This window comes from Sphaerodactylus townsendi, linkage group LG02 (genome assembly GCF_021028975.2).
Source record: "Sphaerodactylus townsendi isolate TG3544 linkage group LG02, MPM_Stown_v2.3, whole genome shotgun sequence".
NCBI lineage: Eukaryota > Metazoa > Chordata > Lepidosauria > Squamata > Sphaerodactylidae > Sphaerodactylus > Sphaerodactylus townsendi.
In genome coordinates, this window is record NC_059426.1 from 152,786,407 (window position 1) to 152,810,884 (window position 24,478).

Here is a 24,478-nt window from a genome sequence, read left to right on the forward strand (position 1 = left end):
GAGGGGAGTGGCCCAACCACAGTAAGTGAGAGAAGCTTAGCACAAGGTGTATGTGTATATTTGAATTTGTCTGCATTCAAAGGGAATCTCCTCCACCAATGAATGATCTCACCACTATGTTTTGCTACTCCTATCAGTGTGTGTTGACAAGAAAGACAGGAAGCTTGGCAGCCTTGCTTTCTATACATGAGGGATAGCTGCCCTCCAAGGGGTTGCCCCAGTCATAGAACCCTTGGTTGACAGGGAATTCAAAAAGAATTCTGAGAATGTCAGTTGGAGAGGTTTGACAATTGAGAACTGGCAGTTGACAAAGAGAGGTTTACAGACAGAGCTTAGTGATATGAACTGTAAGCTATCTGGTGGAGGATTCTCCTCAGGAGTCAAAAGGAACACCTTCGCCTTTTGGATCAGGAAGGATCCATAATCAGTTATCTAGGAAAATAGCTCTCAGGTTGTCAGAGCGATCCCGAAGAGTTTAATGGGAAACAGCTCTTGTGAAAGGAGTGACCCCAGACCAGCTTAAAGAAAAAAATTGGGGAAGTGTATTAATGTTCCTAATTCCTCCAACAAAAGAACCAACACGCAAAAGAAACTTAAGTTAAAGAAGCAGACTAGTGACTGCCAAAAGAAATCAATCTCAGTAGAAACTGTAAGTTTAAACATTTGTAAATGAACAACATTGACACATTTGGAATTACAATATATCACTTGAACATAACCATCCCAAGTTCCTCCAATCTGTCTTTATTATAATCCATGTTCCTGTTATGAATTTTGCTAACCTGACTTTTTAAATCCTCCCCAACAGACAAATAAATCCATGTTTCAGTTGTTCAGAAAACCTTGGGAGTGCCATATATTGCTGACTTTTTATAGAAAATATTGGCGCTGTCATAATTAGTGGCAATGCTGTCAACAAATTATAAATCTCAATGGAGATAATGGCAGTTGATGTGTGTGAGAACAAAATTAAAACCATGACATTAAAACAGGAGAATTCTGTCATATATGTGCACTAACAGCAAGTCTTTTCCCCAAAGCAGTAAAAAAAACCTGGTGGCCCTTTCTCAACTCCAGCCTGGGAAAGAGCGAACTCCTGTTGAAAACTGACAATATGACTTCTGACAATGTTGGCCCATAGAGCCAGTTTGCATATAGTTTGCCTACAAAGAGAACCTCCATGCAGGAAAATACGTCTGCTATAAGATGTGAAGGCTGGTTAAATCTTTGAAGTGTACTCGATCAAGTTTCTTTGTTTGTTAGATGTGCACTGCGAGCAAAACTTACATTTCTTTCCAGTTCTATCGCTCGGTCCTTCACTTTCAGAAGTTCCATTGTTGCTTCCTTGTGAAGCATTTGCCACTTCTCTTTCGCCTGATGACTAGAAGCGACATTTTCTGAGGGCTGCTTAAATGAATTTGGCTCAAGCGTTTCACCCTTTTTGCTCCGCTTGAGACCTTCGAAGTCCTTCCTTACCTGTAAAATACAAAGGCAAAGTTTTGTCACGCATACAACTGAAGTCAACTCTGAGGCCTGCAGAAACTGAATTAGAAACATTGTCTACAGACTCATGATGTGCAAGAACTTCTATTTGTTAAATATACACTGCCATGTTCACTTCTTATATGTGGCATTTTTTTTTTGTTCTCAAGTTTTCTGTTACCACAATCTACAATTTTGGCATCTGGAAGTCTGCACAAAGATGACTGTGTCCCAGAGGTGTACATGTGCATGTAGAAGACACCTTCAGTATCAGGGATGGACAGTTTTTTTCAGGGCAGGAGCTATGCTTGAGGGGGATGCAGGGGTCAAAACATACTTCCCCAGAGGAGTGGGGTGTCAGTGGGTACCACTCGTGGTGCCCCCACCCAAGACTGGAGCACCACCATGCTGGGTACTTACAGTACCTCATCAATGCACAAAACAATACATTTCTGGTCATGAGAGTGCTGCAAATGGATGAAAATGTGCAAGGACGAGGGTCAATCTGTGTGGAGGCTTCCTGCATCCTCAGGGCTGAGAAGTGCAGCTGGAATGGACACAGATGTCCCTCTGGAGTACACAGGAGGGAGATTCCCACCCTGAGCACTATGAGCTGACACTGAGCTACCAGTCACAATCAACCAGATGACAACCCCTGTCCTACCAGCAGAAGGGGCATTTTACACGGCATGTCTTAGCACTGTGCAAGTCCTAAGGTGTTTTTCCATTAAGAAACAAGATGCCACAAGAGCATGAGAGTTGCTAAAGAACCTGCTGTTCCACGAGATCTTGTGCAATTGTCTGCAAAGAAACAATTGTGGATGTTTCCTCTTCTTCTGTCTTGTGATGGAAGCCATGCAGCATCCTGAAACTCTCCAAAGTTTAGCTTTGGAATGCATAACAATATGATAGACCCTCCACATGCTGCTGCTTGGAGTTCATGTTCTGAATTTATCATGTGATAGAAAGGCCAGAGCAGAAACTCATTCCAAAACACAATGGGCAGCCTCCTTGGGCATGCAATTCTGCGCACGCTCTCTCTCTCTCTCCCCACCCCCCTGTGTATATGGAAGTTCTCCAATGACCAAATCACACCCCATATACAGGCAGAACTGAATAGTTAACGTCAAAAGATCACCCACTTGGGGTGGACATTTTGAGCTCACAGAAAGGGGTGAGGCACTCTCATGTACTCTACATACAGTTTGAGTTATTACTACTTTAGTAACAGCAGTTTGGTAGGTGGAGCAGTATGCCTGAAAGAGGCATGTTGGATAAACCTATGCATGAAGAACTAATCTGCCTATTTCCAATATTAGTGATCTATGTGGATAAATAACATCTATCAAACACTGGCCAGTTATTCCAAGTCACGTGGATTACATTTGTGCCTGCAGTATTCGACAGCTAGCATAGCAATGGAACAGGAACTCCCATTCCTAACTGGCAGTGAAAGCTCACCAAGTCTATCCAATACCTATAACTTCATAACATGAACAAAGTTTCCCCTTTTACCATATTTAGTTCATTTTGTAGGTGCTGATTCAAGATAAGAAACTCTTGCACTTGGGCTTCCAACACAGCAATTTTCTCTTCTTTATTGGCTAACGTTGTCTTCAGTGCACATTCAGTCTTTGTTTCCAGGATCTTGTATTTCCTGTGTAATAACAACAACAATGAGAATGTTTCAGTAGTGGAAAGCATACAGACACTTTTGCTTGGGAGAAGCCTGAAACATTCAGGCCCCTTCCGCATGCGCAGAATAATACACTTTTAATCCACTTTCACAATTGTTTGCAAGTGGATTTTGCTACTCTGCACAGTAAAATCCAGCTGCAAAGTGCATTGAAAGTGGATTGAAAGTGCATTATTCTGCATGTGCAGAAGGGGCCACAGAAATATACTCGGTATACCACAGAGACAATTTGGAGCGGGAACACAGAGGGTGTCAGGGTGTGATCTCATTGATGGCTTCAGACAGCTGGAAATTCCAGTCCTCTATCAGCTATTTTCACCACCCCCTTTGCATGTTACCATATTTTGTTCTGTTGTTTAAACAGAACATGGACTAGAGAGAGCACCAGACATAAAGCTATCAGTTAAGCTGCACAGAGAAAAATGCCATGAAATAAAAACTTTAAAAGGCCTTGAACAAATCTTTTTTTGTGATCTTTTCCTGGGTCTCCAAAGGGGATGAACTAACTTCTCTGCAGCAGCCCGTAAGTTACCCTGTAAGATCCCTGTTGGATCTAGAACCTATCAGATAAAAAACAGGACATCATGCATACAAAAGCCTTTCACAGAACCTCCAGAAAAGAGCCTCACTTGTCATTGTTGCCATTGTCATCCTGTAGCAGCAACTCCTTGTTCAATCCAATCTTCTCTAGTTCCTGGCCAAGCTTGTCCAACTCACTTGACAATCCCTGGCTCTTTAATTTCTCAAGAACCAAATCCTGAAAACAGCATCAAACCTGATTAATAGGCATAGTGACAGAAAAACCAGTGCTTTTCAACAGAACAGATCTGGCAGGGGGCCTTCTGAATTGCTTCACCCAAGACTGTTCCTACATGGATATTGCTATATGAAGAAAAACTATGAGACCATCATACATGCGTTGGAGACAAATATCTGTCACATTCTGTAAACAGGTATGCACAGTTATTGTACATATCTGTGGTGGTGGAGTTAATTTCTGCCCAACTCAAGAGTACTGTTCGTGCAGGACATTTCATGTGTGAACAACGGTTTCTTAGACCAAATTACATAGTAAAGGACGCAAAAGCTCTAGAAACCATGATTTATGTGTTCACTCTCACGGTTTAAAGTTTAACATAAATGCAGTCCATTCCAGCTGGCTGAGTTGGACTAATAATTTCCAAGACCACTTTCTTTTTCACCAAAATGAGTTCGCTTGACCCTGGCTCAATTTGTAGCTCTCACTGCAAATAGACATAGGGGATGCCATTGTAGAAACAACTCACCTAACATTTGCTGTAGGATACTTTTCCCAGTTTCAATACACAGACTTTTTGCTCGGATTCTCTTAATTGCAGCTTGCATCACAAAAATTAGGAGGGCTCCAACATTTTTAGAAGATGTCTCTACCCTGAAGTGTTTCAGTAATGCTTCAAGATGTTACCCCTTTGTTAATATGGGTGTGTGTGTGTACCAAATTTATGGTATTGTCTGAAGAAAGATTTTTGATGGTTGTCTTCAGGCTAATGCACTTTCAAAGTTATTATTGATGCTTACTAGCATCAATTTCAATCCCTCTCTGAAGCACATAGCTGTGGATCAGGATCCACATGCAAGCCGACATCTTTGTCTCCCAAAAGGCTGAACCTATCACTTACATACATTGCCTTGAAAATAGGTTCTCTCTCTCTTGGCCATGACAAAATGCAATGCTCCAAACCACCACACAATGTCGCCCTCATTCCTCATTTGATTCAGACAAACATACACACTTGTTCTATCTGTGCTTGATGCAGAAACAAGAGCGGTTTTCAGACAAAGGCTACTTTGCTTACCTCTCTCAATGTAGCCAGTGTTCTCCTATCAATGGTAACTTGCTTTAGGAGGTCTTTATTGTCTTTCTCAAATACTTTCATCTTATTGGACAAGTCCCTGAACTTAGCAAGATCTTTTTCTAGTATTCTGTTTTCCTTTTCCAGAGCTGCCAACCTTACAGTGTTGTCATCCAAACTGGTGTCTTTTAATTCCACCTGCTGCCAAAGCCTTTTTGTCTCCCTCTCCAGCATCTTCTTGTCCTTGTCCAGTTGGGACACTTCCTGCTCAAGCAGTTTCTTTTCATTCTCTAACCACTCCAGACGCTTGTTTGAAACCTTTAGCTCCTCTAAACTTCTACTGAGAGTCTGTTTTTCACCTTCGGTGGCCTGGAGCTCCTTCTCCAACTCTTGGATTTTCTTGCTGCTGTTCTCCAGGATCTGCTGGAGTCTTTGGTTCTCAGCACTGATGCTCTGGTAGCTCAACTCTAACCTTTCAGATTTCTTGACTAACATCTTTAACATTTCCACATTCCTTTCAAGTTCTTCTTTTTTCCTTTCCAGTTCTTTGTTTTCTGCCTCAACCTGAGCCATTTTTGTGCTGGTGAACTTCATTGTCTCCACCATTTTCCTGAGTTCCAAGTTCTCTTCATCTAACTCCCTGTTGTCCTTTTCCAAGCTCTCCAGTCTGACTGTAACGTTGTGCAAAGTGTCCAGGGATTTCTTCAGCTTCCTGTTCTCCATTTCCAGATCCCTGTTTTCTTGCTCAATAACCTCCATTTTGTCTGTAGTGACCTTCATGGCTGCAACTTTCTTGGTCAGCTGCTCATTCTCCCTTTCCAGCCGATGAAGCTCCTTGTCCATTTCTTCTACTCTTTCCACCTTCTCTTTAACTTGCTCAAAGTCCTTCTGCAGCTGCTTCTTCTCAAACTCCAGTTTGCTGAGTCTGCTACTAGTCTCAGTCACTGTTTCATGGAGTATTTTGTTTTCTGTTTCAGTGTCTTTCATTCTGGCCTCACTGCTGACATGCGCTCTCTGCCTTAGTGATAAAACCACTTGATTGAGATGATCTGTTTCTTTTTCTAGGTCTTTTATCTATATTCAAAATAAATGAGGTTGAGAACTGAATACCAGGAAGCTTACATGACGATCCAGATCTGAGGAGATGAACGTGATCCATCATAAATTGCACTCTAGCAAGCTGCATATAAGTTTAAACACTGGGTGGTTGCACTAATCTGTTAGGCACTCTTATAGCAATAAATGAAATTTTGCACTGCTCAAGGATAGTGCCATCTTCATGGCATGACCATGGGCATGGCCAACAGACAACAGCTACCTGTGCTGATGGCAACATCTATATCTTTCAAACCAACCTAGGAATAATCAAGAGGAAAAGGTGGCCTATTCCAGACCAGCATGCCCTTTTCTACGAGATTCATGCTAGATCTTCTTGCCAGTCCAGCCAGCTCCAGATCTACCATTGGTTTGTAACCAAAACCACCAGATTTAAATAAACCCCAAAGCAATCCAACTGAGTCACTGAAGAAAGATGGCAACCATGACCGAACAATGATCTGATTCCGACATAGGGTACCATCACATCTGACAGATTAGGCTTCTAAAGACTTGTGGGTCGGAATAGGCCTGTGCCCATGAAGGCATTCTGTATTCTAGCTCTTGATAGGCTGAGTTAATTTGACATGCTCAAACTATGTCCTGTACTTGCAAAATAATCCCTCCCATTTAGAAGTGCCTTTCCTAGACAGAAGAACTGAACAAAAAGTGAACTAGTTTCACATATAAAAATCACTGTTAGCAAAGCAAAGCCTTTATTGGCATAAATAGAACAACAACAACAGCAAAAATCACTTTTAGCCTTCTTTACCTCACTACAACATAGTAATAATTATGGCCTAGTCAAGACAGAGGTGATGCCGGTGAGGCTGAGACCCTGGAGGGTATAGGACTCTTTCTTTTTGATGGAGTAAAATTATCTTACGGCATGAAGAGCTTATGAGTTATGCTAGACCATATTTTTCTGGTAGAAGGGATAACAGCACACTTTTTAAATTTCTATCTAGCCTAGAAACTGGCCTTTTTTGGACCCAATTGACCTTGGTATCGTCAGATCATAATATTTCAAGGCTAGACTTCTCCACTGACAGAAAAAGCAGGAAATGTGATTGTATCCCCTTTCCTGTCTGCCATGCAGCCTCCTTCCCATGCGGCTATTAATTCATATGATTACTATAACTTTGGAAATCTATTTTCCAGGGAGGGAGGTTGGAAGGGACTACAGGAAAAAAGGGGACATGGCAAGATATATCCTCCTTCTGTTGGCACTGGGCACTACCCAACAACTTCAAGTTCCCTGGAAAGAACAGCTTTCTGTTTTCGTGTGCCATACAAAGCTATCTACAAATCACATTGGGAAGCTCAATTTTAAGGGCAAAATACATGTTTAATTCCTAAAATTTCAATGAATGGATGATGCCATACGAAGCTTGAAATAAACCCACTTGTCAATTTGCTATAGGAATGGCTGAAGCTATTCAAAACAGCAGATGTCAAAGGCACTGTGATTCTTCCTCTAGCAATATGGAAGCTGAGCTATATCCTTTTGGCACAAGCTCCATACTGACACAAAGGTCAGGAAAGGCCTGAAGATTATAAAACTGGCAGAACTGGATGAATTTTTATTAAGCAAACTTGGAAGCAGGAAAAAAAATCTTTGGTGGCCTTCTAAATTTTCAGTTTTTAGTTTATTATATTTGTACCCCGCCCTATCCTGGCCAAGGAAGCAAACCTTTGCAAACAGTCTTTGCAAGCCAACAAAACTTTCTATGTAGCTGAATGAGCATACATCTAGACGGAAATTTCAAGGCCTGCCTCTCTTCATACCTGTCTCTCTTTGTCAGCCTTTAAGGTCTCCATGATGTCTTGAAGCTCCTCCTTCTCTTTTAGGAGCTCTTCACTTAATGTCTCCAAGTCTTGATTACTTTGCTTCTCTCTTTCAATCTGGTTTTGTAATTTCTCAATCTGCATGGAGAAAATTACCACAATACATTATATGTACAGGCCTGAACAAATACTGATGTCATATAAGGACATGCTAAAAAAATGCTTTCAACTTTTTCCTCAGTTTATTGACACTTATGCCAGACCAATCAGTTGGGACAAACAAGTTTTTTTTTGTTTGCTTGATTTGTTGAAGTCAGCAAGTAGCAATCAAAAAACTGGAATAAGAATGCCAAATATCTAAGTAACACAAGTTTGAACCAGGATCTTAGAACTGAAAACAATTCAGGCAAGGTTGGTTTTCACCAGAAGAAATGTTTGTAATGCTTTAAGTTGAATCCTGTGTCTTTCTCGTGTTCCCAAAAAGATTCCAATGCATGTGCAAATGGTTTCATACATCCACAAAGGTACCACCTCCCCAGTCATCCTTCTTTTAACTGCAGCTCTCTGCAGTATAGTATAGGCTGCTTCAGCAATTTGCGTTAGCAGTAAGAGCAACTGTTTGGGTGGTGCAAGAAGCCACTTATAGAAGGAGCAGGAGCTCCTGCATGGAGGCCTTTTAGAAGCTCTCTAAATCCTAGTCTAGCGTGGAATACATCCATGGTTCCCCATTTCAGATAAACCATAAAGCTCTCTACACCCTAGACTAGTGTGGAATACATCCATGGTTCCCCATTTCAGATAACATAGGCAGCCTAGCTCATTCCCATACTGCCCTAGAATGGCTCCAGGTTTTGAGAGCCTCATAAATGTGTTCTCTATCCACTAGACCTCCACCAATGCCACATCTTCAGGTCTTCCTCCTCATCTTCCAAGCAGATACATACAGAGGGTTAAGAAACCTATGAAATACGGTGCAGTGCAAAGGTGAAAGGGATAGAGGACATAATCCTCAATGCAAGACAAGAAAGTTGAATATTCCAACAGTTTAAGTACATTTACATATACAGAGAAAGGTATAGAGGAGGGAATCACAAAGCTTTGATGTCAGTCTCCCATTCCTTTGCTGAAATTAACAACTCGTTACGGTTCTGGTATGCCGTAAGACCACCCACATGATTGAGCAAAACAGCAAGTCAGTTCCTATATGTGGAGTACATTATATCTTACTTCTGTTTCAAACAATACCGCTATAGAATGCAATAACTTGATTAACAGCCCCATACAAAGGTGGGGCTGAATCCATCACTGGGAGCAGCATGGAGCTGTGCCAGTGGATTTGGCCTCCAAAGGGCACTTGCCCTGGCAGAGGGTTGGATCTGCTGGTGGGCGGCTGCCGTGGCCTTCCATGGTGGTACAACACGCTGCTGAGAACAGCACAAATGTCCCTGCGGCCCTGCCATAGCAACAAAGGCGGTCTGGAGGAGGAGCCAATGCTAGTCAGCTTCCACCTGGCCACTGCCTCTATTATGCAAGGGCTTTGGACTTAATGCCACCTTTTTGGTGGCACAAGTCTATTAAGATCAATAGAGGTTGTCTGGTGATGGGAAGGCTTTGTGTGTTTTCTGCCTCCCATGCCCCTGGAAAGCCCCCTTGTGGTGTTGGTTCAGGAGCCCAGTCCTTTGGATGTGGCTGCCCATCTCATAATATTTGCCAGCATCTAAATGGGAACCTTTGGGATTGGTAATTAAATAATTTTTTTCTCCTGAGGAATTAAAATAGGTTTGGCAGAATTCTTCATGGAAAATATCTGTGGCTGTAAAATGCTACACTCGAAAGACAATAGCTGCTGCTGCTGCCATCTGGTCCAGTCGGCCAACCATCTGGATAATCTGGGTAATCGTTATGGCCACGAACAGCAGCTAGCATCTTCTCTCTGCCTCTGTCAATGATCTTCCCTCATACACAGAGACGGCAACAGAAGGCTTCTGATTGGCCACAATGTCCAAATGCAGGCTCCTTGCTGAACTGGAGTTTGTATCCTGCACCAAATTAGGATTAGATTTGAAACCAGATTCTGGCCTTCCCAAATCCAGAAGGTTTCAGTTCAGCAGAGACACAGGAGGAAAACAAGAAGGAAGAAGAGGGAAGGTAGTGCCTGAGCATGAAACAATTGATGCGTGTGCCTATCACAGACAAATCTCTGCTTGCTGTAGAATCTGGATTTGCTACCCTGCTGTTCTGCTATTTTAACAATGAATAATATTTTAATAACTATTCATGCAAATCTTGGGGGAGGGGTTACGTATTGGGAGCTTTTAAAAGTTGTCTCAAAAACTGAATGTCTGAGAGCAGAATACAAACAATAAAAAGAAAGGTAATCAAGAGCAAGATAGAAATACTTAGGAGAAATAAAACAAAACATTTTTAAAGCCATCACGAAGGAGCAAAATCAACATTGTCCCTGTAATAAATCCAGAAAGACGCATCTTAAGAGAAAAAAATCTTTCAACTAAAATGCAAATTCCACTTGGTACCCAAAAAAATGTCAAAACAGATGCCACCTGGATATCTCTGGAGATAATGGAATGGATTTCATCCCCTCCTGTCATCCCAATGAACAAAGTATGAAACTTTCCTACAACTAAGGAGCCTCCCTTCAACTTACGTTGGAAGAAGGTTCCTTGAAGTACAGTCAGATACACCTCTGGTTCTATAACCTGGAGCCATCACTGAGAATATTCTGTTCATTGTCATGGTCTCTGTGCAGTCCCATGTGGCCTACCCAAATGCAGTCCCATATGTGCCTGCACAGAGGACCACTAGATGACAGTAAGCAACGCTGTTTTCCCTGATCACCACCAGAGCTGAAGGCAGGTGAACCCTGAAGTTGGCCATACAGCGACAGGTGGCTTTTTAGATATGCTGTGTTGTCAGTACCCATTTTAACATACCAAAGATTGCTGTAAAGTGTCATGACTCAAGCCTGTAATGGCCTCAGAGCTCGGAGAATAGGAAATGTTCAAGAGGTTTTCAACTAGAATGTTATAACCTATCAAAGCAGGGAGGCACCAGAAAAAAAATCATGAAGCTGGGAAAAACATTAGAGAAAACAGTATTTTCAGTGTCTTGCCTGAAACCACAAGAAGGTGTCCTAGCATCCAGATAAGCACATTCAACTTATTGTTTATGTACAGATTAAGAAAGATAGTTGTTCAGTTTGGTTTTTGCTCCTGAATGAACAAACCAAACACCATGTTAGCAAGACTGTTACTGAGATGAATATGGCTGACTCACAGGAAGAAATGGGTGCAGATCAGAAGATTGGAAGTATTTATTATTAGCCAATATGACAGGAAGTGTCTAGATAAGAAGGTGCTGCCCCTTCTGTAGATAACAAAACATAGCAATTACAAATGTAAAAGCCATACACTTCACTAGTTCTTTAGGGAATGCTTGCAGAGCTCCACAATAACTGCTGCTCATAACGGTATCCCTGCACCAAATGGGAATGTCTAGTTAAAACTGTTTGTTTCTTCTCAAAGACAACCAGGATGGAAAATGGAAGCAATTTATCTCAAAAAAATGATTTGTACAAAACTTGATTGAGCAAATTAATAAAGGTTAAAGTTACCAAGAGCTTCTGTCTGGAATCTGTCATAGACATGTCACTCTTCCCAGAAGACACCCTCAAAATATTGATTTCTGGATCAATGAGCAGTGACTTGACAGAGTTTCATGTCACTATGTGAACAGATGACACTGGCACACAATGAATTAGGCTGCTGTACTGTGACTCGTAGAAGTTCTCCGAAGTCTCAGACAGGGAATTCCCCAGCTCACAAGTTCTGTGTTTTCCCCTCTAGGAAGATAAGACACAGCACTAGGAAGGTTGGTGGTGGGGAAGACAAAAGCAAGTAATAATGGAAGTAGAGGAGAAACATTGAGACCAGTAAAGAAGAAATGGGCGGGTGGGGAGTGGACAGAACAGAGGGCAGGCAACCACGCCATTAAGAACAGGACCTCTCACTGGTTTCACAGACTTTGGGTTCCTTTAATCTGAGGGGCAAAACTGTGACTCAGGCAAACTTCAACAGAAAAAAGGACCAATATGAATGCCTGTTGTTTTAAGGTTTAGGGATGAAGTAGATTTTTGCCTTAACATGTTCCACTGATGACTAATTATCATTCTTTTGTTAAACTGAGGAATGGCTGATAACTGCATAAGTGGTAAATTACAGCTTCATGTTAAATACAACTGAATTATCTGTAACCTATAATTTCAGTTTTGTAAACTGGCGTTAGCTCAGGATCTTCTATCCTCTAAATAATTTAGTATATTTTTGCCAGGTGATGTTTCAATCAATTAGAAAAGTATTAATGGCTAAAAAGTATTATCAGTTAAAAATGCATATATTCATGCAGTAAGAGGCACAGTAAGGGGATTGACATAATTTTAAAAAGTGATAACGTAGCAAAATTAGGATGAATTTATAAGCTATTACTTCAATTTGACACAGAAACAGAACAAGTTAAAACATTTATGATTAAACAGTTGAAAAATTTTGGGAAAGATATATCTCTTCAACAATGGGTAACCTTATGGATGAAAGATATATAATTCACGGCAAGTAAAACATTAAGAGAAAATTGGTACACACATGCATGTATATAGTGATAGAAAAGGAAAGAATATTTGCAGCAAAGGTATGTATGTAGACTTCTTTGAACCAGGAGCTCTGCAAAAATTACGGCTCCTATGTGAGAACTGGCATGAACATGCCTGAGGGCTCATGGCAGATATTCCAGGTGGGTTGACAAGCACGACCCTTCCAGGATGAACATGGCTAGAGCCATTGGCACACGCTCACTCAAAGAGCCTATGGCTAACTGCATATCTGCCTACGCTTTTGTGCTGTGACAAAATATCCAAAATCTTTGGAAAGTTGTGTGACTATTTCTGGATGCAAATATATTCCATCGGGATACCCTTCGGCCCTGTAACTATTTGCATAACATACAAGAGGACAGAAGCGTAGCAAGGGGGGAAAGCACCAGGTGCACTGCGTCCTCCGCCCAGCCATGCCCCTGCTACATCCCCACAGGGGCATGCACCCGGTGCGTCATGCCCCCCCCCCTCGTCCCCTAGGAACTACGCCTCTACAAGAGGATCACCTTCAAACAAAACATGCCTTATTCTCTTCGAGAAAGTTTTAAAAAGAAAATGATGAGCAATCCATTGTCTGCATGCAAAAAGCAATCAACTAATTCCTACACTAAATGATCAGCTGCCACTCTGAGGCAGCTTTTGTGTTGACACACCCTTGATTAGCAAGGAGAAACAAATCATTTATCACAAACTTGTTAAGATCAGCTCTTCAGTTGCCATTTCTCATCATCTCTTTTATGTTTTACGCATTTTGGGGGTCCCCTGCCTTGGCATCTTCCAGTATGTGGTCAGCTACCACCTAGGAAAGGCCTTTGATTCAGTGGTGGGACTTTTGCTTTGCATGCAGAAGACTACCAGTGTCTCCAGCTAATACAGTGCTTCTCAACCTGGGGGTCGGGACCCCTTTGGGGGTCAAACGACCCTTTCACAGGGGTCGCCTAAGACTCTCTGCATCAGTGTTCTCCCATCTGTAAAATGGGTAAATGTTAGGGTTGGGGGTCACCACAACATGAGGAACTGTATTAAAGGGTCACGGCATTAGGAAGGTTGAGAACCACTGAGCTAATAGAATCAGATAGTTAGAACCAGATTATGTAAAAGACTGTCCAAGACACCCTGGAGAGCAGCTGCCAGCCAAAACAGATCCATTTCAGAGACCAATAATCTGAATCAGTATGTCAGGTTCGTATGTTCAGGGTTCCTTCTCCCCACCCCCTCACATTTTGTAACAAGGAAAAATAACACATGAGTTGTAATGGACTTGCACAGTCTGTGAGCTAAAACCATCTTAAGGGTGAAATGGAGCAGAGGAGAAAATGCAAATCTTTGCAAAACTCCCTAGCGCTGGATCCTGCTTGAAGGCCAGCCTCCTTTGAGATTAAGTTGGCAAAATATTAAAACACAATTTGAGAGGAGAAGGAACCCAATCCAACCAAAGGGCATTGAGAATTTTGGGCATGTTTTGAAATACATGTATTTAAGTTTCCTGCAATACAAACAGCAGCTGATTCAGAATCCCTAAGTCCAAGTTACTAGCCTGTATCCACAGTTCTACTGATAAGTATGCAATTTTGTTCACAGAAGGTGAATGAAAGGAAAATTCTTTGAATGAAGAACTCCTTCAACAAGGCCAAAATCCAAAGGAGAAACCACAAAAATGAGAACCACACATGAATACAGTTCAGCAGTCGCAGCTCCAAGAATGACAAGTACTTCTAAAACGGGCTGCTGACCTAAACATTTCTCTCCTCTTTGTCAAAAGTCCTAGAGGACCAAAATTATTTTTAAAAGTATTATTTCCCTACCTGCTCGTTACCACAAGGCTAAACAAGAACATTGTTAGTTTGAAAGGCTTTTGGGTATGAGTAAATTATTTACTGCAATAATTCTTTTTTAAGTGTGATTTTAAAAAATAGGTCAGTTGCAACAACAGTTCAATGACATCAGAAATGACAGATATAAAATTTTATAACATATTATAGTGTACCCATGGGACACAAAAACAAATGGCAAACAACTCTGAAGAACAGATAAAAGCATGAAGAATATATAATACTAGAAGTCTTGCTCCACGGCTCATTTTGAATCTCTGCCTTTGCTGCTCTCCCCTTCCAGATTTTATAATATTTGCTCAGCTGATGTTTACTGCCACAATATAATTTTATTGTTATTTTACTGTAGCTAATCTTATAATGTATTTTATGTTGTGGGGGATTGTGTACATGTTGTTGTTTTGTTTTCTCTTTGGTTTGTAAACCACCTTGAAATTACCTAAATAAATGAAGCGGTACAGAAAAAAAATGGAAGTCACACAGAACAATGAACACAACTTCATTTTTCATTCACTGTTTATTATTAAGTTCAATTGTTTAAAAATACATAATTACTACAGTGTTCCTAAGGGCTCCAGAAGACAATATGGAATTTCTGGGGACAACCATTTTATCTCAGGATTTCTGTTTCTTTAAAAACGCTGTGGGGCCTCACCCTGCTTGAGACCATGGTGTGAGAGGAGGAGTTCCTGTCTCCCCACCCTCCCATAACATTTTCAAGAGGCCAAATGCCCCAGGTGCTTGGATTCTTGAAAAAATAGTGTGTGGGGCAGGGGACACAGTAGCTCTGCCTCCCCCAATGCATGGTCCTGAACAGGATCAGGCTCTGCAACATTTTTGAAGCAACAGAAAAGCTGGCGACCATGTTGCCCCCTGGGACATTGCATTGCCAAGTTTTGCCCTAAATGGTTGCCATATTGAGTACACAGTATAAAAAGCTGTGTTGGTCCTTCCAATAAAATTAACTGCTCACAAAAGCAAACTTCTTTGGCTAATCTATGGGAGGGAGAGTGCTTCTTCAAAGCCTAACCTTAAGAGTTTCATTTTCTCTTCCAGGCCCAGTAAATCTATGCTAGAAAAGCTTTCCACTAGTAAAAATAGTACGATCAATTGTCTGAGAAAAATCCACAACAGACTGAATACTTTTGTGCTGGATTCTCTGAAAGAAAGGCGAATGATAAATCACACAAATTTAAATAGCAATGATCTTTCTGAGAAATCAACCAAGCAGCCAAAAGTGTATACAGATAAAACAAAGAGGGCCAGTGAGCTAGGCCCAACAGACCTCTCCAAACACTTATTCAAGGACAAGCAAATTCTTATCTGCCAGATGGAGAGTAGAATGTAACATAGTAAGCAAACCCTGCTTCAAACAACAGGTGCAGTTGCCCAAAATAAACAAATTGGCCACTCTTCATGGTAAGACTGGACTTTGGCAGCATGCAAGCCCCAAAATATTCTTTTGTGGAACTCCCTGATACATTGGCACAGATAAACAGGGGGAAAAAACTGGCATTATGAGAGAGGGAATTAAAAATAAAGAATGATAAAGGACAAATAAAGTTTTTAAAATAACTATTAGGCTCATTAATATTATTGTTGGTAGGCTTGTGCTTTCAAATACTATCAAATATGTTCACGGTTAATTCTCAATATGTCAACCAGTTTTTGTTTTTAAGCCACTGGCTATTTCAGCTATCATGTACATACACGCCCACATACGTATGTGCATGTATATAACAAAATATCTTGTAAATATGCCAGGCATATTAAAAGGCTACCATGACCTAGTTTTTTTTTTAATTCAATGCAAAATTGCATTAAATTAATCTAAATAGAATTTGCAAAATGACACTATTTTCAGTGCAAAGCATGGCTAGGATCCACCAGAGTTTTTCTTCGGATGGTAGGATGTCAAGGAGGGGAGAGAGTTCATGGAAACAATCTAGTACTTCCAAATGAATATGTACAAAATATTAAGAATCACTGCTCCCTTATACTGATGCAATGAAGGGAACCGAAGAAGTGAAGCCATGTAGATATGGCTTTTAAAAAGTGATAGAACACCTGAGGGTAACCTGGACTTAAAACATCACTTGAGTTAACAGTCCTAAACAGAAACAGTAATCAGAGTGAGACAGCTTCTGAAAAGACCACCTCAGCTGCCAACCAGCCCTCACAAACTCCTCTGCTTTTCTGTTTACCTTTTGGCCAAGCTGTTGGTTCTCCTTTTGTAGCTCCCCGAACTTAAGGTTACTCTCTTCGGTACTAACAGATGCATCCCGGAGCTCCTGGATGATATTTTGTAAGCTCTGGTTATCTTTTTCGAGCTTCAAGATACGACTTGACGCACATTCATTCAGTTCATATACAAAGGATTTCCTTGCTGTTCAAATACAAAATTCAGAATAACCAGTTGCTATGTGATCACAAATCCAATTCATCTCTGGGGTTATAGTTTATTTCTCTGTTCTATGCGTATCAGATATCTGTTGGTAACCATGCTCCTCTTTACAGATGGAGAAACCCACTCCTTCAATATATCGTTGTTTTAATGATTTTATAATTTGTTATTTATATGTCATGTTGTACACCGCCCAGAGCCCTTCGAGGATGGGGCGGTTTAGAAGTCCAATAAATAAATAAATAAATAAATAAATAAATAATATTTTTCACTGACTGTTTTTAACCAGCTGTCATTTTCCCCTCCAGTCTTCTACCACAAGTGAAAGTGACCACATATGAAATCAAATCAAAGTGACAGAAGGAAATAAGTCACTCTAGTGACCTGTGACCCTGCCCCACCTAACAGTCCCTTTTCTCCTCAGATCAGGGCAGTTCTCCAGGGCAGACAAAAGCCACAGTTAAAGATTACTAGATTTCCACTAAACCCAGATCCAACTCTGCAGCCTTAAATAGTTTTCAGATCTTTGTTAAGGGGATTTAACATTAGAGTCAGCAAACCTTTCAGGAGAGTAAAACAAATACAGTCTCTGGAATGGTTCCTGATTTGCCAGCTGTGGTTTTATTAGGGAGTGAGCATTACATTTCCCCTAGTTCAGTGGGTCACTAGCCTATAGGGTATCTGACAAAGAAAGCTCTGACTCTCAAAAGCTTATACCACCAAAACTTTGTTGAAGTGCTATGGGGCTCAAATCTAGCTGACCAAATCTACTGCAGACCAACGTAACTACCCTCTGCAAGTCAATAAGGAATCTGGGGGTGCAAAATGGGCTCCCTCTATCATCTACAACAGTGCAATCCTAAACAAAGGTACACCCTTCTAAGGCCAACAATTTCTATGGATTTAGAGGGGGGAAGCTCGGATATAGGATACAGCTGGTCTATTACCTACAGAGGCCAAGTTGTGTGCGTGGACACAGCTGCAGCACACTTCTCTCTGTGATACACCTCTGAAGATGCTAGCCACAGATGCATAGCAAATTCCACCCAAACACTTACTGATTGGTTCCTCACACTGGGACATGGACAATATATACCCCACTAAACATTCCCTTCTCACTGGACACAGTGTGTAACAGACTTCCCTCTGTGATATACCTCTGAAGATACCAGCCACAGATGCAGGCGAAACGTTAGGAACAAGATCTACCCGACCACGGCCACACAGCCCAGAAAACCCACCACAACCAGTTGAGTCCATCGTGAAAGCTTTCGACAATACAGTGTGCGTGTGTTTTAAACCATTATTTAATCAAGATCCATAATTCAAAACATTGCAACTGTTTATTAAATAGTCACAGTTTATGCCAGGAACAAAATGTATCACTACAGATTGCTGGAAGATCTGCAAGTCACTGCAAATAACTATCCAATAAATTTTAACAACTGGTTGCTGTTTTACACAGGCACAGACTCATACATTTGAGTATGGAAGCTGGAGATCCAAATGGCACCCCAGTCCCTGACAGGTAAAAGTAACAATTAAAATAACATTAGCCTTGCTACTCTTTAATTAATGGTACCCCAAATATGCTGCCTCAGGTAAGCTGCCTAGCCCTGCCTGATTATAAGGTTGCACTGATTTCAACAGTGTGAAAAGTAGAAATGCATCCGAGAACAAACCCTACATGCAAATGTGAATGTACAAAGAATAGTACTTTCAGTCTGTACTCTGACACTAGCATATGAAGCCAATGGGCCCTTCCAGTCACAGGGATCATATCCTTAATAGCAACAAGAAGCAACAAGGAGGCATCACTGACATGGCATGGAAAACACAGTAGATTAATGCAGGGAATCATTTCAGTTTCCCTGAAATATCCTTCTTCCCTCTTCTGCAATCCCTTTATATCATTTTGACCGAATTGTTTAGCCACTTCCTTGACTGAAGGCTTCGTGCTTTCAAAAGTATTTAACAATTAGATGCTAGTGCTATTGCCTGAGTATGTGCTCTGTTTATTTTCCTCATTTGGGCAGGACTTCCTGCTTTTCAAGGAAGACTTCTTGACAGTAAGGGCTGTTCTCGAAAGTGGAATGCACTACCTTGGAGTGTGGTGGAGTTTCCTCCTTCGGAGGTTTTTAAACAGAGGCTGGATGGCCATCTGTCAGGAGTGCTTTAACTATGTATTCCTGCATTGCAGGGGTTGGACTTGATGGCCACTGGGGTCTCTTCCAACTCTAAGACTCGTAGTTCCCATAAGTGCATAAAAGTTCTTATTTTGGGAACTTTTCTTATAATGAGTACAGCTTATTATGATATTCTTGCTTCCCCCTGTGCGCTTCTTGTTGGGAATATCAACCTTTAAGCAGCCTTCCAGAAGAGAGGCAGCAACCTTTAAAGAGAGACAAACCATTCCATGTCTCTTACTGTCTGACAGATCTGTGCTCTTCGACAGCTGTTCCAGTTCCCGGCCCAGGTGGACGGATTCATTCATGCTCTGCTTCTGTGCGATCTCCAGCACCATATTCTCCTCCAGCAGCTCTTCAATTCTCTTTTTGTCCGTATCCCTGTCCTAACGGAGAAGGAAATGATATACAGAGACACACATATTTCATTCATTATTACCTAAGGATTCTAGGCTGCATGCTTAATAGTTAGGATGGGTACTATGTACCAAGATAATGATGGTTAGGTCCCTAACCCTGATGCTTGCAGGGAGCTGTGGGCTCATTCGACAAACAGTTCACAGTTTTAACTACCACATTTTTAGAACCTTAGTGGGTAAACATCTGGTTCTTCAGAGCTGAACAGCCTGGCAAACACCTTTCCTACTTGTGGAATAAGGGTCAACAATGTGGCAGAGGCTTTAGGTGCTGGGTTATTTCCAAGTATAAAAAGTGCTGCCACAGCATCTGACTCTTCCAGTACGGCACAGTGAAGGCTGAAAAGCAACTAAGGGTGAGAAACATAAGTGAAGGACTGGAGATGGCTCACCAGCTGGCGTTATCTTCACCAATTTCACACTGTTTAGTGTCTGAACCAGAGCTCTTATAGGGATACAAAGCATTAGCAGCAAACCTTCAAAATGAAATCTTCATTCAAATGGGTTAAATTTCCACTTGTCTTGTTTTTATAATGCACTACATCTCTCTCCTGGCCATGGGAATTTTAACTATCTGAAATTCCCTACCCTCGGCACTATGTTTGTATGATAAACATATCATAACATGTCTTTCTTTGCCATTCACTTCTAATGCTTTGAAGTCTTATTAAAACAGAATCAATACGTGACTCATACACAAATGTAGGAGTAACAGTCACCAAAGAATACCACTGAATTGCTCATTTTACCACAGCAAGTATGTGGATTCTAGCTATGGATATTTACTAAAAAAAATTAGTGTGACTTGTTTTCCCAATAAATCAAACATACATATCTCCATTTTTGATTTGTTGGGAAAACAAGGGACACTAATAGAGCGTGCAGTCAATGTGGTCAAGTGAATTCATGTTCTTGAAATCTCTCAGTAGCACTACTACTGTAATGCATTCTGAACTGGGATGCCCTTGAAGACAACCCAGAAATTATAGCTGGCTCAGAATGTGACAGCATAACTATTGTTAGAGGCTGGTCGTCGGAATACATCTTGCCAATTCCCATACAGCTTCCAGTTTAACTTCAAGTTTGATTCAAGGTGCTGGTTATGACCTTAAAAGACCTTCATGGCCCAAGAACACAAATTAAAAGACTACCTCTCCTTTTATGTCCCCACATGCCAGCTACGACCTTCAAATGGTACCTTCTGGTTGATCTACTGTTAAAAGTATCCTTCGTGGTATCAACAAGGGGCTGTGTTTGCTGTGGTTTCTTCCACTTTATGAAATGGCTCCTCAATGAAGTGACAGGGTGCCATCCTTGGAAACTTTTGGGAGGCTCTGCAAGTACATTCTATGCAACAACGTTTTTGATGGACGATAGCTTTCAGGGATTTTGCAGCCAGTTATTAGGTGTTACTAGGTTTTCTGTAGTTTGTGAGGATCTGGCTTTTCAACTATTTTTTTTAAAACTGTAATGAAAACTGCCTTGAGCAATAATGAACACAAAATTAAAGAAATGCTTGAACTTTGTGAAGGGAGACGACAGGAGCAGGAGATAGCAAGAGCCCCATCTCTACAGGCATAAGCTTTGCCCAACACTAGAATTCCAAAAGGATACACTATCCATGGTGGCAAACCTTTGGCACTCCAGATGTTATGGACTACAATTCCCATCAGCCTCTGCCAGCATGGCAAATTGGCCATGCTGGCAGGGGCTGATGGGAAGTGTAGTCCATAATATCTGGAGTGCCAAAGGTTCGGCACCACTCCACTATATGCTGAACTAGACTTTTTAGAAAGCAAATTTTACTTGTACTTTGTACAATTAAAAAATACATGCTCTCCAGCAAGACAGAAACATCAGATTTTTTATTTTTTAAATTAAGTTTTTAATTTAAAAAAATCTCAGCCAGAGTAATCATCTTTTACCCAGTATGAGATATACAGAATTTGAACACTACCAGTTTTTTTCCTTATAATGCTCAGTCCTACTGGGTTGACCACACATACCAAATTGACTCTTAGTATTTTATTATTTCTCAATCTGTCTCTAAAATAGTTAACCTTCTACAGGAGTAGAATAATACATAGCCCAGTCAGCTCAACAACAAAATCGGCTTAAAATAAGAAAGGGGAAGGGTGGCATAAAGAATAATGATGACGATAGAGGTAATAATCATTTTAAAATCAAATTGATCATTAAGGAATTCACACTGTACCAGTTCTATGTCATGAAGTTTGGATTTCAGCTGCAAGTTTTCCTTTTCGACTTCGTGCAGTTTGTCACCACGAGCTCTTGCCATCATCAACTGTTCTTCTAACATTGTCTTAGTTTCAATTAATATGATGTTGTCTTCTCGAAGCTCCTGCAAATCAAGAAAAAAAATCTAACAAATGCACACAGATGAGTCTCCTTAACATTTTCAAACCCAGGAACTTTAATGTCACTGTAACAGAAATCAAGACATTTTAACAGCTGCCAGACTTTATGTGATCACAAATGCCATGTCTTTTTCAGTGGAAACTGTATGCAGAAACAACCCACAGAATCGACTCAGATTTGCAAAATCATTGAAGTAGAAAGGAGAAGTCAATGTTCTTTGAAGGTTCCACAAGAATGAAACGTTCCATCCCTGGCTCATGCTTGTGGCCTGGATGAAATCAAAGAATCTGCAAGAACATGACAGCAAACTATATCATTTCAGGTGCTCTCATGAGAGACGGGGTGCAGTCAGGAGAGGAAAAAACCTTTGCAAGTTAAGAGGAGCAGCCATCCACTGCACCCAAATGCCACCTGCTCCCCCCACCCAGTTCCAGACTTGTGTTTTTAATATTATCTGGACACCAAAGTACTGGAGGAAAGCTGTCCCCATGCAAAAAAGCCAGTTTTGTGCATGGAGCTTAACTAACCCCCCCCCCCACCCCCGGCAAAACAATCTGCTGGGAGGCAAGTCATTAGGTAGATAAGATGGAATGGATACCTGAAAGATGGTTACACCTAGCTGGTAATAATGGCTGGGAAAGTTTCAACCCAGGGGAGAACATTCTCCTGTCTACCACTTATCACATCCTCCCTTGCATATAACCTGCAAGCTTTGTATCCAGACTCAAAAAACCCCAGGTGGAAAACTGCACCTGATCTTGCGGAACAGTTAATTAGCCAAACTCCTGCTGGGAATTTTTAATTAAAAACCCACTTTGCTCCCGGACGGGCAAGAAGACCAAATCTTCCTAGAACCAGCCTGAAACACGGAATGAGAGCAACCCTCTGTCCCTCCTCAGCCCCATCAATCTAAGATCTGCCTATCAGCAGCCAGATTTCAGAGCCTGAATGTATGCACAGACTGCCTTTCATAGCCCTTGGAAAAGGAGTTGTGTTTAGATAGTAAAAAGCTGTACTTTTAATTTTTGCTCTGTATGTTTCGGAACTCTAAACACCACTCTGTCATTCTTTTGGAAATGCTTAGAAAAATAAACCACAAAAACAAGATTTCTGAAAGACTGTGCTCGGTTTTGTTCCTCTCACAACCTTACTGCTCTAGACACAAATTGTCTCAAAAGAAGACGAGAAAGACTGCTTCAATGAGACACGAAAGTTGCTCTGGCACATGACCATTTCCACATAGGCAATTTGCCTTCAGTTCAAAGCTGTTGGGAAGCGGGTGTCCTGCCCCCCCCCCCCCCCCGTTCCCTCACAATATTGTGATGCTGCTGCGTACTACCCACTTTCCCCCCATCTATTCTACAATGTTACCCTAACTTGTGTTGCTGTGAGGTTTCAGGAAAGACCACAGCAAAACCAGGCTGGTTGCCGTGCGGACAGGAAAGTCTGGATTCTCCCAGGCCTCCCCACACAGCAGCTATTTTCCCTGTTCTAGTTCATGAAGCCGACATTCATTCTACCTTCATGCTGCCAGAGAGATTTTCTCAGTTGTTTTGTTTTGAATCAGCAACTAGAATATTGTTATAATGGCATATTGGTATGTCCATCACCAATTTCTTAAAAAACAAACAAACCTTGGCCACAGTTCCATAGTGGTAAGCTGGGGCAGGCAGGCAAAATGTGGGGGAAGATGCCATCTAGAAGCATTGTTGTTGCTGTGCTGAACCAGTAGCTGCAGCAACACTGACGCTTCTGCAGAAAAGAACTGCCATGGGGAAAGGCGCACGCACGCACGCACGCACGCACGCACGCACGCACGCACGCACGCACGCACACACACACACACAAGAATGCTCAAGTTGAACTGCGGGCGATTTCACAGGGTTCCCATGTATTGATAAAACGCGGTTCTGGCAAAACTGCCAGGTAGTACCTGGGTCCAACTGAGTGGATGGTGGCAAGAAATAAAGTCATCTAACCGCTCTGCAATTTCTTTGCTATTTCCATCCTCCCCCTTGAACCGAGTCTTACTGATACACCAATGCAACGACGGGCACAGTGGGGTTTAGCAGCATTCATATTCCGCTCAGCAGGCAGAATCCATTGAGACGCTCATTTTTAACAAACTTTTACAACCAAATAAAAATCCTGCTGAAGATGGCCTGTCTCACATCATTCAAGCTCCCTCCCCCCACAAGCAACAATTTAATTGAAATAATTACTCCACACTGAAGCTGCGGATGGGGGAGGGGGGAAATTCCCAACAGCATTAACCTCAAGGAACACTTGGCAGCAAATCATTTTTGGGTTAGACAAGCAACACAACAATGTGGGCATGGACAATTTATTCTCTTCGTTAATTAACCAAAAAAAGCTATTAATCATGCACTCCTTTTGAAACTAACTAAAAGAGCTTGTACTTTTTTAGCTTCAGGAGGGTTATACAGAGCTATTAAGCTTTTTATCTTTAAAATCAGTCAAAATAACACTGTACTTGTGGATTGAACTGTATATGTTCTGTTAAAAACCTGGGCATCTGGGTTCATTTTGATTCCCGCCAATCCCCAGTCTCCTCTGGGAATGTTGACATGTTTGAAAAAGGGGACTCAGACAAAAGCTCCTAAGTTTCCAAAAGAATCCAGTCTCCAGGAGCAATTGGGAGGAATGTTGCAGCAGATTTACATTAGCTGATATCTCTCCTT

At 41.4% G+C, this 24,478-nt stretch overlaps 1 protein-coding gene across 2 annotated transcripts in view; it reads right to left on the reverse strand.

Moving 5' to 3' along the window:
* Window positions 1-24,478, reverse strand: part of CCDC88C (coiled-coil domain containing 88C) — a 153,825-nt gene that overhangs the window by 28,902 nt on the left and 100,445 nt on the right. For both annotated transcript variants that reach the window (XM_048485200.1, XM_048485201.1), the window contains 8 exons: window positions 21,613-21,759; window positions 19,223-19,367; window positions 16,596-16,777; window positions 7,894-8,031; window positions 5,014-6,084; window positions 3,808-3,935; window positions 2,998-3,139; window positions 1,288-1,476 (listed from right to left, as the gene is read on the reverse strand). In XM_048485200.1, the coding sequence (XP_048341157.1) occupies window positions 1,288-1,476; window positions 2,998-3,139; window positions 3,808-3,935; window positions 5,014-6,084; window positions 7,894-8,031; window positions 16,596-16,777; window positions 19,223-19,367; window positions 21,613-21,759 (2,142 nt within the window). The remainder of the gene's footprint in view (window positions 1-1,287; window positions 1,477-2,997; window positions 3,140-3,807; window positions 3,936-5,013; window positions 6,085-7,893; window positions 8,032-16,595; window positions 16,778-19,222; window positions 19,368-21,612; window positions 21,760-24,478) is intronic.